At 35.6% G+C, this 13,137-nt stretch overlaps 1 protein-coding gene across 1 annotated transcript in view; it reads right to left on the bottom strand.

Moving 5' to 3' along the window:
• FCHO2 (FCH and mu domain containing endocytic adaptor 2) overlaps window positions 1-13,137 on the bottom strand; it is a 129,054-nt gene that overhangs the window by 51,631 nt on the left and 64,286 nt on the right. Inside the window, exons 9-11 of the mRNA XM_065905781.1 lie at window positions 5,556-5,600; window positions 3,507-3,579; window positions 283-307 (exon numbers count right to left, since the gene is read on the bottom strand). Of these exons, the coding sequence (XP_065761853.1) occupies window positions 283-307; window positions 3,507-3,579; window positions 5,556-5,600 (143 nt within the window). The remainder of the gene's footprint in view (window positions 1-282; window positions 308-3,506; window positions 3,580-5,555; window positions 5,601-13,137) is intronic.

Genomic DNA, 13,137 nt, shown 5'->3' with positions numbered 1-13,137 from the left:
ATCTGACATATTTCCCAAAAAAAAGCAATATACTATGGCTCTACTCCAATTTTAAAAGTAAATGTCCACTTTTCCAAAGTAGTTAGAAATATCTTCTATTTATTAAAGGAAAACATCTGGCAATGTAAAACCAAAAATACATCTGTAAAATAATTTCAATAGTGAATCTCTAATAATATGGTTAGTATTTTTCTTGGAAAGATCTGCAAGCTCAACCCAAATATGCTCGGTATTCCTAATGAAAATAGCTAAATTGTTTGTACCAAAGTAAAATCTACTTACAAGTGAATCTGCATCAGGGCATTCCCTATTAAAACAAACAAAACATTATAAATATGAAACTATTAGAACTATCTGGTAAATATACTGTATTGAAAGTGTTTGCTTTGGTATTTAAACATAACTTTCATTTAAACCCCATAAAAGCATTTAGAGAAATCAAATCATGAATATTAAAATATACCAAATGATTTTAAAATTCAGACATTCCCCTTTACTTATACAAGACAAAATAAAACAAACAGCTTACAAATAATTTTAAAACTTTCAAAATTACTTCTTTTTCATGAATTGGTACATAAATCATATCAAGGAAGCTGTCAAGGATTTCTAGTGGCTTTTAATCCTTCAGGTAGAAAAAGATAGAAAAAACAAAAGCAAACAAACAAAAAACTCCCTTAAAGAAGAGAGTCTGGCTTTTAAAAAGCCTGTATTTACATTTACTGGTAAATAATAGTAACATTTTTAAATAGAAAGTTTTTTTAACTTATTCCCTTTGAAGTATTTCCATAAGGCAGGATATACAGAAGTGAAACCACTTTTCTCCAAATATGTTAAATGAGCAGCTAGACTTCCAGTTGGAATAGTTTCTAGTCTAATGTAATACGCAATTGAGCACTAATATTTTATCATTTAACTGATAAGCAAATATAAATTTGTATATAATCTAGTGAAAACTATTATTTTAAATCTAAAACATAAAACACCAATCTTCTCAACTAAACAAAGCCCTAAATATATAAAATTAAAGGCACTGAAGCCATTAGAATAAGGTTAGAAGAATTTATACATATACATTCTAAAACAAATTCACAAACAGAAATTAGAGTGTCTATTTAAAAGGTAGTGGATTAGGTGTAGTTGGCTTGATAGAGTTAATGGAATATTATATCAGATTCTGCTACTTTAATAACAGTCTGAAAACGCAGATATTAGGTACACCTTAAGAGCTAAATGAACAAAATTAAAAAAAAACATTAAAATATAAGTAAACAGGTAATCTGTACCAATTCAAAGACCAAGCACAAACCAGAAAAATGCATAAAGAACTTTCTTAAATAAAGATAAGATAGAGTAGACTAAAAGAATGATAAAAAGAAGGAGATGACTATCCTGCTCTTAATCAAAAGGGAGCACCGAGGGTAAATGCAAATCCCACATGCCTTTATATTTACTTAAAATCACAAATCCTGAAAAAGGGCTTCCTTATTACTGGTAGATTATAAGGAATATTGTTATCAAAAAAACCTATGTATACTCTGAGGAAATGACCAGAAAAGCTACTATAACGATCAATTCAATCCCTGTACAGAATCAAATCACTTAAGATGTTAAAACATTTCTACTTCTTTTTCTAAAAGATAAAGTTGAAATATAAATGTAAGTGTAAAAGTTCCAAACCATTTATTCTCTGGCTTTAAGCCAGAATTCTCTAGTCTTTGTGGTAAAGCACTTATCTGTTTGGCTTCACAGCATGCAGTAGGAGACCTGAAGATGAAGCCCCAGGAAGACCACGCTCTGAGCAGGACCCCTCGCACACAATTGCTGGCATTTCAAAAGCCTTCAGGCTATGAGAAGAAGCACGCCAAGAGCCTCGGGCAATTCAAGCAAAGTGAACTCTAACATTTTTCCTGCCAAGCAGTGTTGAAAGATGGCGATAGTGATGCAATGATCTAAGCATTAGTTTTCTGACCTAGTATTCTCATTGGCTAAAATATTCCAATATCCAAGTGGCCTAATGACCATATTGGGAAATTACTAATTGTGAAAAACTATTTTAAAAACATGTAATACACAAAAATATTAGAAGCTCCCTAAATGAACAGCTGTGAAAGCCATCAATTTTAAAAAACTATTAACTCATTATAATACAGTTACTAACAGATAAACTGGCTACATTTTAAAAATTTATTTACAAATCAACTGTTAAGAGTTCAATTCCAATGTTATAAAAGAAATTACGTTCCATCCCTTAGCAAAATACCCCCTTCACAAAGTTCAAAAGACATCTGCAGATGAGACAGTAGCTATAGGCGTAAGTCACTTAGCAAATAGTCTTAATTTGTTAAACCAAAATACCACTAGGGAGGAGGAAAGAAACAGACATTTGGAATGTTAGAAACTTAGATAAGCATATAACCAGGGAGGAAACAAGAATACCCAAAGCACAAATTGTTCTCTTAAATAGAAAACACGACTGTCCATCAAAACATTAACTCTTGGGAGAGTTTTGCTGATTATGCTAGAGTAGTAGGGATTTTAAATTTTCATTCAGTGTTACTGGGTCAACAAATCACTTGAGATTTTTGATTAGTGTCTCTGCAGTCTAAATCGGTTGAATAATCAGCAAAGAAAACTTCCTTTAATTTCAATTTGTCTCTGGTTAATCATAGTTTAATGACTCTCAAACCCCAGTGTATATTAAGACAACACAAAAACTTCTGGGGCCTCACACCCAAAGAATCTCATTTAATTGGTCTGAAGTAGAGGCTGGCATAGATACATTTAATTTCTCAGGTAGTTCTAATGTGTAGCCAAGGTACAAAATTTGACTTAGTTAATACTAATTTCTCATATGATAATTGTATTTCTCTGTATATCAATTTATTTTTTTTTAAAGGTATAAGAAGTTTATACTCCATCTTCCATCTAAAACTGATGAATTAGTATAAATGTTTAAAATGTGATATGGCTTTTTTCTCCTTCATTTAACATTTTCCATTTATGTATACATATATCACTAAGTTCCTATATACCTAGAGTTGTCTTGAAAGATTTTCATCAAATTGTTGACCATGGTGCTGCTTTTAGGTTATTAAGACTTAGAACAATTTTAGTTTTCTCTGTACTTTTCATTTTTTTAATATACATGTTATCATTTTATAAAATAAAGGCATCTTTGAAGTTTCAATTTGAAAATACTAAAGCTTTCATCTTGAAATTTTAAAATAATACAAAAGGTTAACATTTTTCATTAAAACTAGAGGGCTTGGGCAAATGTTCTTAGAAAAGCCTGTATTTTTCTCACCTTAGCCATATTTACTTTTGAGTTATTTCCAAAATAATTTTTTCTTTTCAAAGTCATAACAATGTATGTCAAAAACCACCACAATATTGTAATTAGCCTCCAATTAAAATAAGAAAAAATAATAGTTTTGTTACAAAACTATTCATAAAATATTATTTCTAAAAATAGAAAGAATTTTGATAATACTTAATATACTTACACAGACTCTGCATCCTTTTCCTTTTTAATTATTCCTGGTAAACCAAAAGTCTTTCTTTTCCTTGGTTTTATACCTTAAAATAAACATATTTATAGAAACATGACTATTTCTGATAAACATATTAACGAATGCATCTTGTATCCTGACACATGATTTGCTCATAAATGTTGATACTAAATTTGGATGAAAGAAATACAAGCATCAATTACTAAGCCCTAAAATTTAAATCAGGGTCATAATCTGTTTATATTTTTCTTATGTTAATATAATATAGCCTGTCATTCACCAAAAGGTTATACATAGAACAATCGATTGATGACATTCTCTCTTTCTCTAATTACCTCAGGTAAAGTAAGCATTTGCAGATATCTTAAGACTTCAAAGAAAGTACACCATTCATTATAAGAAATTTGGTTATAAATGCAGGTCAGATCACGTTCTCTGTATAAAAGGTCACAAAATATAAATGTGTTGTTTTAAATAAATAGATGACAACAGTCTAATTAACAGTGTGACAGATATTTATAAAATGGCATTCCTTTGTACATGTGTTATCGCTAATAAAAACGTTATAAATGGATCCAATCATAAATGAGGAAAAATATCATTTCTGTTTTGCCAAATAAGGCAGTTCTTCCTCTTTTTGCATGACAAATTGTTTTTTAAAAAGGTCAGTAAAGCTATCAATTGTTAACAGAATTCAGCACTTAAAGCTTAGCTGTTGTTCAGCTGCTAAGTCATGTCTGACTCTTTGCGACCCCATGGACTGCAGCACACCAGCTTCCCTGTTCTTCACTATCTCCTGGAGTTGCTCAAATTCATGTCCATTGAGTCAGTGATGCTATCTAACCATCTCATCCTCTGCTGCGCTCTTCTCCTTTCACCTTCAGTCTTTCTCAGCATCAGGGTCTTTCCCAATGAGTTAACTCTTTGGATCAGGTGGCCAAAGTATTGAGCTTCAATTTCAGCATCAGTCCTTCCAATGAATATTTATGGCTGCTCTCCTTTAGGCCTGACTGGTTTGAGTACACCCAAGCTCACTTCACACCTTGTAGATGAGGAAACTCAAAAGTATTATTTGTTTTTCTAACTCAGTGTTACACAGCTGGCTATCACTACAATCAGGATAAGAATCCAAATGTCTCAGAATAACGTACTTGCCTTCATGTAGAACTAATTCCCTGAACCATGTATTTGTATAGCATATTATAATATTTTTAAAATACATTTTTTCTCAGAGTAGGTATTATTTATTATAAACATTTTTAAAGAACTCTTTAAATTCTTTTCAGCTTTTGAGGAATCTTTAAAGATTACAGAGAACTTAAATAATTACTGGTCTTAATCAAACAGCCAGTAACTATAAAAAGTCTAGACATTAGAGTTCCTTGACTGCTGAAGTAATAACTTTACACACAATAGCAAACCATTTCTCTAAACTCTTACACAGGTCTTGGAAAAAAATCAAAGACTGCTTTCAAATTATTTCCAGCAGCTCACAAAGTGAGACATATAAAACATAACACACACACACAAAAAAAAAACCCACGACAAAAACTGCAGATATCTCTTGGGTTTCATACTATAAAAAACATAAATTTAAATAGGAAGGGTTGTGGACCCTTTCTCCAATTCAAATCATCACCTATTTTGCATGACAGTCACATTAGCATTAATGCATAACCTTATTAATTACTGAAATGCTACCATTGTAAAATAAGCAGTATACATCAATATGTAGTGATAAGTTTCATATTTGTAACATTAGAAAGTTTAAAGAAGGATATCAATGGAGAAAACATTCTCAATGTATATCTAAAAACATATACATGTTATATTTAATCTTTTAAAATATATATATTCTAACACATTAGTATCCCTTTGGGCAAACTTATTAATAAAGCAAACATTATTATAGTAAGCCTTTAAACCACATTCAGATTTTTTACATCACTCCATACACATGCTAACACCAATGGGTAGCAATCTCTCTATTCAGTAAACAGAAGCTATCAGTTAGTTGCCACACATTACAACTAGTCAGCTTACCTTCAACTGCACTAGCAGGGTCACATTCTTCAAATTCAATAAGGCCTAAAAAGAAAAATGTTATTACATGAACAAGTACTGGTTAAAAAAATAAAAGTGACAGAGAATAATCAGATGGGATCCCATTACATCTTTTTAATGATTCTGAAATGTTTCAGGGTTACATGATGTTAGTTAAAATAACAGCAATAATTTAAAAATCAAATAGCAAGCATGTTCAGTGTTACTGAAAAAAAAAATCAGGTTTTCTTTGCCCATTATTGGCCAATTATTATGACCACAATTTACTGCAAACCCTTTATCTATGATGCCACACAACTTGGAGCACAGAGATCTAACATGTAGTTAGGAGCCTGTTGTAAGTATAGTTGGAGAAAACAATAGTAAGAGGCAGTTGTTGAATTCTTGGTTGCTCTGGTGTTAAGACCAAGGGGCCAAGACAGCAAACACTCCTAGAATGGAAGCCCAGGACCTTGCCTGTTCAGTTAACCACTGTGCCCTAGAAAATAATGTCTTCCATGAGTATCTGCTAAATAAATAAGTGAATTAATTACATACTAGCTAAGAGGTGATGCTAAAGTCAAAACCCAGATCTATCCATATAGCAGGTCAAGGAATTTAAACTCGAGTTTGCAGGCAATGGGAAGAGCTTTCATGTGAGAAAGTGATACACATACACCTTCCTGAAAGTGGTCTTATAGAAAAATTAATTCAGCACTGGTACAAGAGATAGATTGCAGAGAAGGGGACAAAAATAAAATGGAAACCAGCTGAAAAACAATTAAAATAGCCCTGAAATGACAGGTCTGCTGAGACTAACCTTAAATGCTATAAAATGTGGTATCTTTCATATACGTAAAATACCAAATTATTTAGACAGTAAATAAAGTAGTGAAAAGCAGGAATTATTTTTCTACTGAAATATACATAAAATGAGTTATCAAACTAAAATTTTACTTTCCACTGAATTGTCGCTTTAGCTCTGTTCTGTAATATACAAATTTATGCAAGTCCATTTTTTTGTGAAACCATTTTTAATTTATTAATGGTAATTGGTACAATCTGCTACATCAAGAGATTTTTAAACAGAGCTTGAAGTAAAGAGTATATAATAGATTTCACTACTGATCCTTCTGATATGTGAAGCTTAACTGTAACTATGTCCAAATTCATGATCAGAGTTCTTACAGGTCATTCCATTATGAAAGAAAACCACTAATGAACAAGGCAAATTTCTCTACAAATAGAAGCATCTAAAAATATTGGCTACAATGTCCTTCTTTTTACCTCTAAGTCAAAGATTTACTTCCTCAGTTCCAGTTTCTATTCAAATAGAGTAGATTAACATTTAGTAATAAGCAGAATAAAAGTCATAAATGTGACAATAAACAAGGTCTTAATTAATTAATTAGCAATACCTTCCCTACTGCGGCATTCTTATGATAAACATCATTCCGCTAAAACGAAAAAAATACATTCACTACTTCCATCCAAAAAATTCTTAAGAGTCAGAAAATGGCCCAATTAAAATTTCAAGGACTTCAGATCCACTCTGTAAATCTGGAAGCTTAAAAATTCATTAAATGAAAGGGTAATGAGCTTAGTCTCAGAATCCTTTAAAGGCCTACACTAATAGGTTACAAAGAGATGAGAACTGAAAGATTAATAAAGATAAGGAATTTCAGTAGGATGTGCATTCGATAAACAGCCATCTTTGGCTGTTTAAGAATTATGAAGAATGAAAAATCTCTGCCTAAATCACCAGCAGCTTATTATATATTATTAATTTTATCACTTCCTAATAAAGCTTGAGAGACTATAACCACCCGTCCAAAAAAAAAGACAACCAGAAGCAGTTAATCCGAAATTTTCCTATTACAAGCACATCATTTGTGCACAGTAATTATTTACAGAATCTCTAATACTCAAGCTATGGGCGTTTTCTAGAGAACAAAACAAGACAGCAATACCAAATTGCACTATTTACAATTTTAAAAAGCAGTATCTAGAAAACCTTTTCAAACATCACCTGAGCAAATACAGTATATATTCTTTTAAGATCTTTGGATGTCTTCAAATATGTGAAAATAGTAAAGACATCCCTTATCCATATTAACATCAATCCTTTCAAACAAAATTCTACATTTTTTTCTCACATTTTTACCCAGACATATCTTGATTATTTTCCCCTTTATCTTTTTTAAACATCTTCTTAAAATCCATTCAAAACAGAAAAATATCCAATAAAAAGAAGGTATTCAAAATGACATTTCTGAAATGTCAGATGCCAAATCCTTTCAAATTATAAACTATATATTTAAAAAAATTAATTGACTCCCATCCACACATAATCTTTTCTATTAAAATAGAAATACTAACAATGTCTGGAACAATAAAACTAAATATATGCCCTTAAAAAAACCATTAAATCATGCATGAAAAAGATTTTCTCTTTCAAATGGCAAACGCTCCACATGCTGCTTCACATGGCAAAGCTTTGCGTGCCTGGCTCAGTGCCAGTTGACAGCTCAGCTGGATATCAATGCACATTCTGACCCCCCTTGTAGCATGTCACTTCTGAACTGTTTCACAAGTAGAAAGTTTATTCAGCATCTCCCCCAAGTGCAGTCCACTGCCCATCATTCTGCTATTTAATCATAAGACAAGTTACTTTTTTTGACAGTACCAAAGCCAGAGTGAGAGTCAGAAAGAATAGTTTGCTACAACTGGAATTTCAATTGTTTTAGGCTCAATTAATTCTGTTGTCAACATAAATAACTGCTCTTAGTACTTAGATTTTATGCTGGGCCACAAGGGCAATTTAGTTTGTATAAAAGCAAATAAGACCATTTTGGCTCTGCCTCCTGATGCTCTTTTACACATTATCTAAAAATGCCATCAAGAGTTCAATTAAATGCAGAAGAAATTAAAGGCAGACCTCAAAGAGGGCCAATGATCCAAAACAAAACAATTCTTATATATGATGCTTTAATCATCAGATAGGAATAAATTGCTGCTAGCAAGAGAAAAAGTCAATAACCTAAATAATTCATCCAAATCTAATCTGGAGCAAAACTTTTAAGAAATGTTACAGGAGGAAAGACTTTATTTAACACTAATCTTTAATCACTACATGTACTTTGTGGAATGAGGTAGAGTATTAAAAAATGTGAAATGTTTAATTAATAGTTTCCATTGTTCTGGAATCAATTCTAAATCTCAAGCCATCAACAAAATTAGCAACTCTGTCTAGTTATAAACTGGCCCCAAAACTCAAATAGGTTTGGGCTACCTAAATCAAGTATTTACTGCATATACTCAACTAAAACCACAGATCACTGGTTCTAATTAGAAGCCAAAGAAAAACATGCCCAGGCCTGAAAGTTTAACAAAAAGTGATGATAATGAGGGAGGGGTGAGGAAAAGAGGGAGAGGTGGGGAGAGAGGAGGCAGAGAGAAAGAGACAAAGGGAAAAGAGGCGGGGAGGGTGCCTCGTAAACAATGGGAGTCAATGACATTTTCAAGCTTGCTCCTGGGCCTGTAGACTGCAACATAGCCACATTCCTGCGTGTCTCAGATGCTGAACCAGGAAAGTTAACAGGGAAAAGAGGATCAAACTCTAGCTTGCGGCGGTATGCAAAGTGCGTGGAGGTTCAGGTCCTGGTTTTGTCACTTGCTTGTTGGCTGGTTACCCTGGACTAGTTACTTACCTTTTTTAAACCTAGCTTTTATCATTTTTATGAATGATATGGAGGGGAGATAATACCTTTTGCCATATTTCCTTCCTCTTTCTCTATCTACACATATGGCAGACTAGAAGGATGTGCGCTCATCTTCTACAAGAACTCCAAAATTGCAAGTTGTTGCTGAACAACCGTTGACAGGAGAATGTTGGATCCCACCCCAAAAAGATACCCCACATCCAAGGGCAAAGGAGAAGCCACAGCACGATGGGAGGAGGAGCCAAAGTGCGTTTAGAATCAAACCCCATCGCCGCCAGAGATGCCTGGAGGGCTCAAACAAAACCTTGTGTGCACCAGGACCCAGAGACGGAGACGGACCTGCCTCTGAATGTCCGAGTGTCTCCTGAGGAGGCACGGGTCAGCAGTGGCAGACCTGTGGCTGCTGCAGACCAGTATGTGGCATAAGCCCTCTTGGAGGAGCCCACCAATAGCCCCAACATAGAGCTGCTGAGCAGATGACCCACAAACCGCAGAACAATTATACCAGAGAAATTCTCACACTGCTTATACAATACTAGGATGCACAACAGATTTCCCAATCTGAGGAGCTGGCAAAGGGACTTAGAACCCTCAGGGAAGTTGACTTTGGAGGCCAGTGGATTTGATTACAGAACTTACACAGGACTGGGGAAACAGACTCTTGGGGGGCACAAACAAAACCCTGTGCACACCAGGAACCAGGAGAAAGGAAAAGTGTCCCCACAAGAGACTGACCCAGACTTGCCTGGAAGTGTCCAGGAGTCTCTGGTGGAGGGGAGTCGACAGGGGTCTGCTGCAGGGTCAGGGGCACTGAATACAACAGTGTGTGCACAAGTCCTTTCCAAGGAGGGCACCATTATCTTCATTACCTACACCATAGTTTGGCCTTAGCTCAAACAACAGGGAGGGAACACAGCCCCACCTGTCAACAGAAAATTGGATTAAAGATTTACTGAACATGGCCTCGCCTATCAGAACAAGACCCAGTTTCCCCTATAGTTAGTCTCTCCCACCAGGAGCTTCCATAAGCCTCTTATCCTTAGCCACCAGAGGGCAGAGAGAATGAAAACCACAGTCACAGAAAGCTAATCAAACCAATCACATGGAACACAGCCTTGTCTAACTCAATGCCGTATACGGCCACCCAAGATGGACGGGTCACAGTGGGGAGTTCTGACAAAATGTGGTCCACTAGAAAAGGGAACAGGAAATAGCTTCAGTATTCTTGCTTTGAGAACCCCATGAAAAGGCAAAAAGATATGACACTGAAAGAGGAACTCCCCAGGCTGGTAGGTGCCCAATATACTACTGGAGATCAGTGGAGAAATAACTCCAGAAAGGATGAAGAGACAGAGCCAAAGCAAAAACAATGTCCAGTTGTGGATGTGACTGGTGATGGAAGCAAGGTCCGATGCTGTAAAGAGCAATACTGCATAGGAACCTGGAATGTTAGGTCCATGAATCAAGGTAAATTGGAAGTGGTCAAACAGGAGATGGCAAGAGTGAACGTCAACATTTTAGGAATCAGCAAACTAAAATGGATTGGAATAGGCGAATTTAATTCAGATGGCCATTATATCTACTACTACAGGCAACAATCCATTAGAAGAGATGAAGTGGCCCTCATCTCAACAAGAGTCCAAAATGCAGTACCTGGGTGCAATCTCAAAAATGACAGCATGATCTCTGTTCGTTTCTGAGACAAACCATTCAATATCACAATAATCCAAGTCTATGCTGCAACCACTAATGTTGAAGAAGAATGGTTCTATGAAGACCTACAAGACCTTCTAGAACTAACACCAAAAAAAAGTGGCCTTTTCATCATAGGGAACTGGAATGCAAAAATAGGAAGTCAAGAGATACCTGGAGTAACAAGCAAATTTGGCCTTGGAGTACAAAATGAAGCAAGCACAGCAAAGGCTAACAGAGTTTTGCAAAGAGAACATACTGGTCATAGAAAACACCCTTTTCCAACAACACAGAGATGACTCTACACATGGACATTACCAGATGGTCAACACCCACATCAGATTGATTCTATCCTTTGCAGCCAAAGATGGAGCTCTATAGAGTCAGTAAAACCAAGACTGGGAGGTGATTATGGCTCCACTCATGAACTTGTTATTGCAAAATTCAGACTTAAATTGAAGAAAGTAGGGAAAACCACTAGACTACTTGGGTATGACCTAAATCAAATCCCTTATGATTATACAGTGAAAGTGACAAATAGATTCAAGGTACTGGATTTGATAAGAGTGCTGACGAACTATGGATGGGGATTTGTGACATTGTACAGGAGGCAGTGATCAAGACCATCCCCAAGAAAAAGAAATGCAAAAAGCCAAAATGGTTGTCTGAGGAGGCCTTACAAATAGCTGAGAAAAGAAGAGAAGCTAAAGGCAAAGGAGAAAAGGAAAGGTATACCATCTGAATGCAGAGTTCCAATGAATAGCAAGGAGAGATAAGAAAGCCTTCCTCAGTGATCAATGCAAAGAAATAGAGGGAAACAACAGAATGGGAAAGAGTAGAGATCTCTTCAAGAAAATCAAGAGACACCAAGGGAACATTTCATGCAAAGATGGGCTCAATAAAGGACAGAAACAGTATGGGCCTACAGAAGCAGAAGATATTAAGACGAGGTGGCAAAAATACACAGAACTATACAAAAAAGACCTTCATGATCCAGATAATCATGACAGTGTGATCACTCATCTAGAACCAGACATCTTGGAGTGCGAAATCAAGTGGGCCTTAGGCAGCATCACTACAAACAAAACTAGTGGAGGTGATGGAATTCCAGTTGAGCTATTTCAAATCCTGAAAGATGATGCTGTGAAAGAGCTGCACTCGATATGCCACCAAATTTGGAAAACTCAGCAGTGGTTACAGGGCTGGAAAAGGACACTTCTCATTCCAATCCCAAAGAAAGGCAATGACAAAGAATGCTCAAACTACCACACAACTGCACTTATCTCACACGCTAGCAAAGTAATGCTCAAAATTCTCCAAGTCAGGCTTCAACAGTACATGAACTATGAACTTCTAGATGATCAAGGTGGATTTAGAAAAGGCAGAGGAACCAGAGATCAAATTGCCAACATCTGCTGGATCACCGGAAAAGCAAGAGAGTTCCAAAACAACATCTACTTTTGCTTTATTGACACATGCCAAAGCCTTTGACCATGTGGATCACAACAAACTGTGGAAAATTCTTAGAGAGATGGGATGAACAGATCACTTTACCTGCCTCCTTAGAAATCTGTATGCAGGTCAAGAAGCAACAGTTAGAACTGGACATGGAACAACGGACTGGTTCAAAATTGGGAAAGGAGTATGTCAAGGCTATATATTGTCACCCTGCTTACTTAACTTGTATGCAGAGTACATCATGAGAAATGCCAGGCTGGATGAAGCACAAGCTGGAATCAAGATTTCCAGGAGAAATATCAATAACCTCAGATACGTAGATGACACCACCCTTATGGCAGAAAGCGAAGAGGAAATAAAGAGCCTCTTGATGAAAGTGAAAGAGGAGAGTGAAAAGTTGGCTTAAAGTTCAACATTCAAAAACCAAGATCATGGTATCCAGACCCATCATCCCATTACTTCATGGCAAACAGATGGGGAAACAATGGAAACTATGAGACTTTATTTTCTTGGGCTCCAAAATCACCACAGATGGTGACTGCAGCCATGAAATTAAAAGACGCTTGCTCCTTGGAAGTAAAGCTATGACCAACCAAGACAGATATTAAAAAGCAGAGACATGACATTATCGACAAAAGTCCATGTAGTCAAAGCTGTGGTTTTTCCAGTGGTCATGTATGGATGTGACAGCTGGACTATCAAGAAAGCTG

This window comes from Muntiacus reevesi, chromosome 14 (assembly GCF_963930625.1).
Source record: "Muntiacus reevesi chromosome 14, mMunRee1.1, whole genome shotgun sequence".
In the NCBI taxonomy this organism is placed as follows: Eukaryota; Metazoa; Chordata; class Mammalia; order Artiodactyla; family Cervidae; genus Muntiacus; species Muntiacus reevesi.
This window is presented reverse-complemented; position numbering and strand designations above follow the sequence as displayed.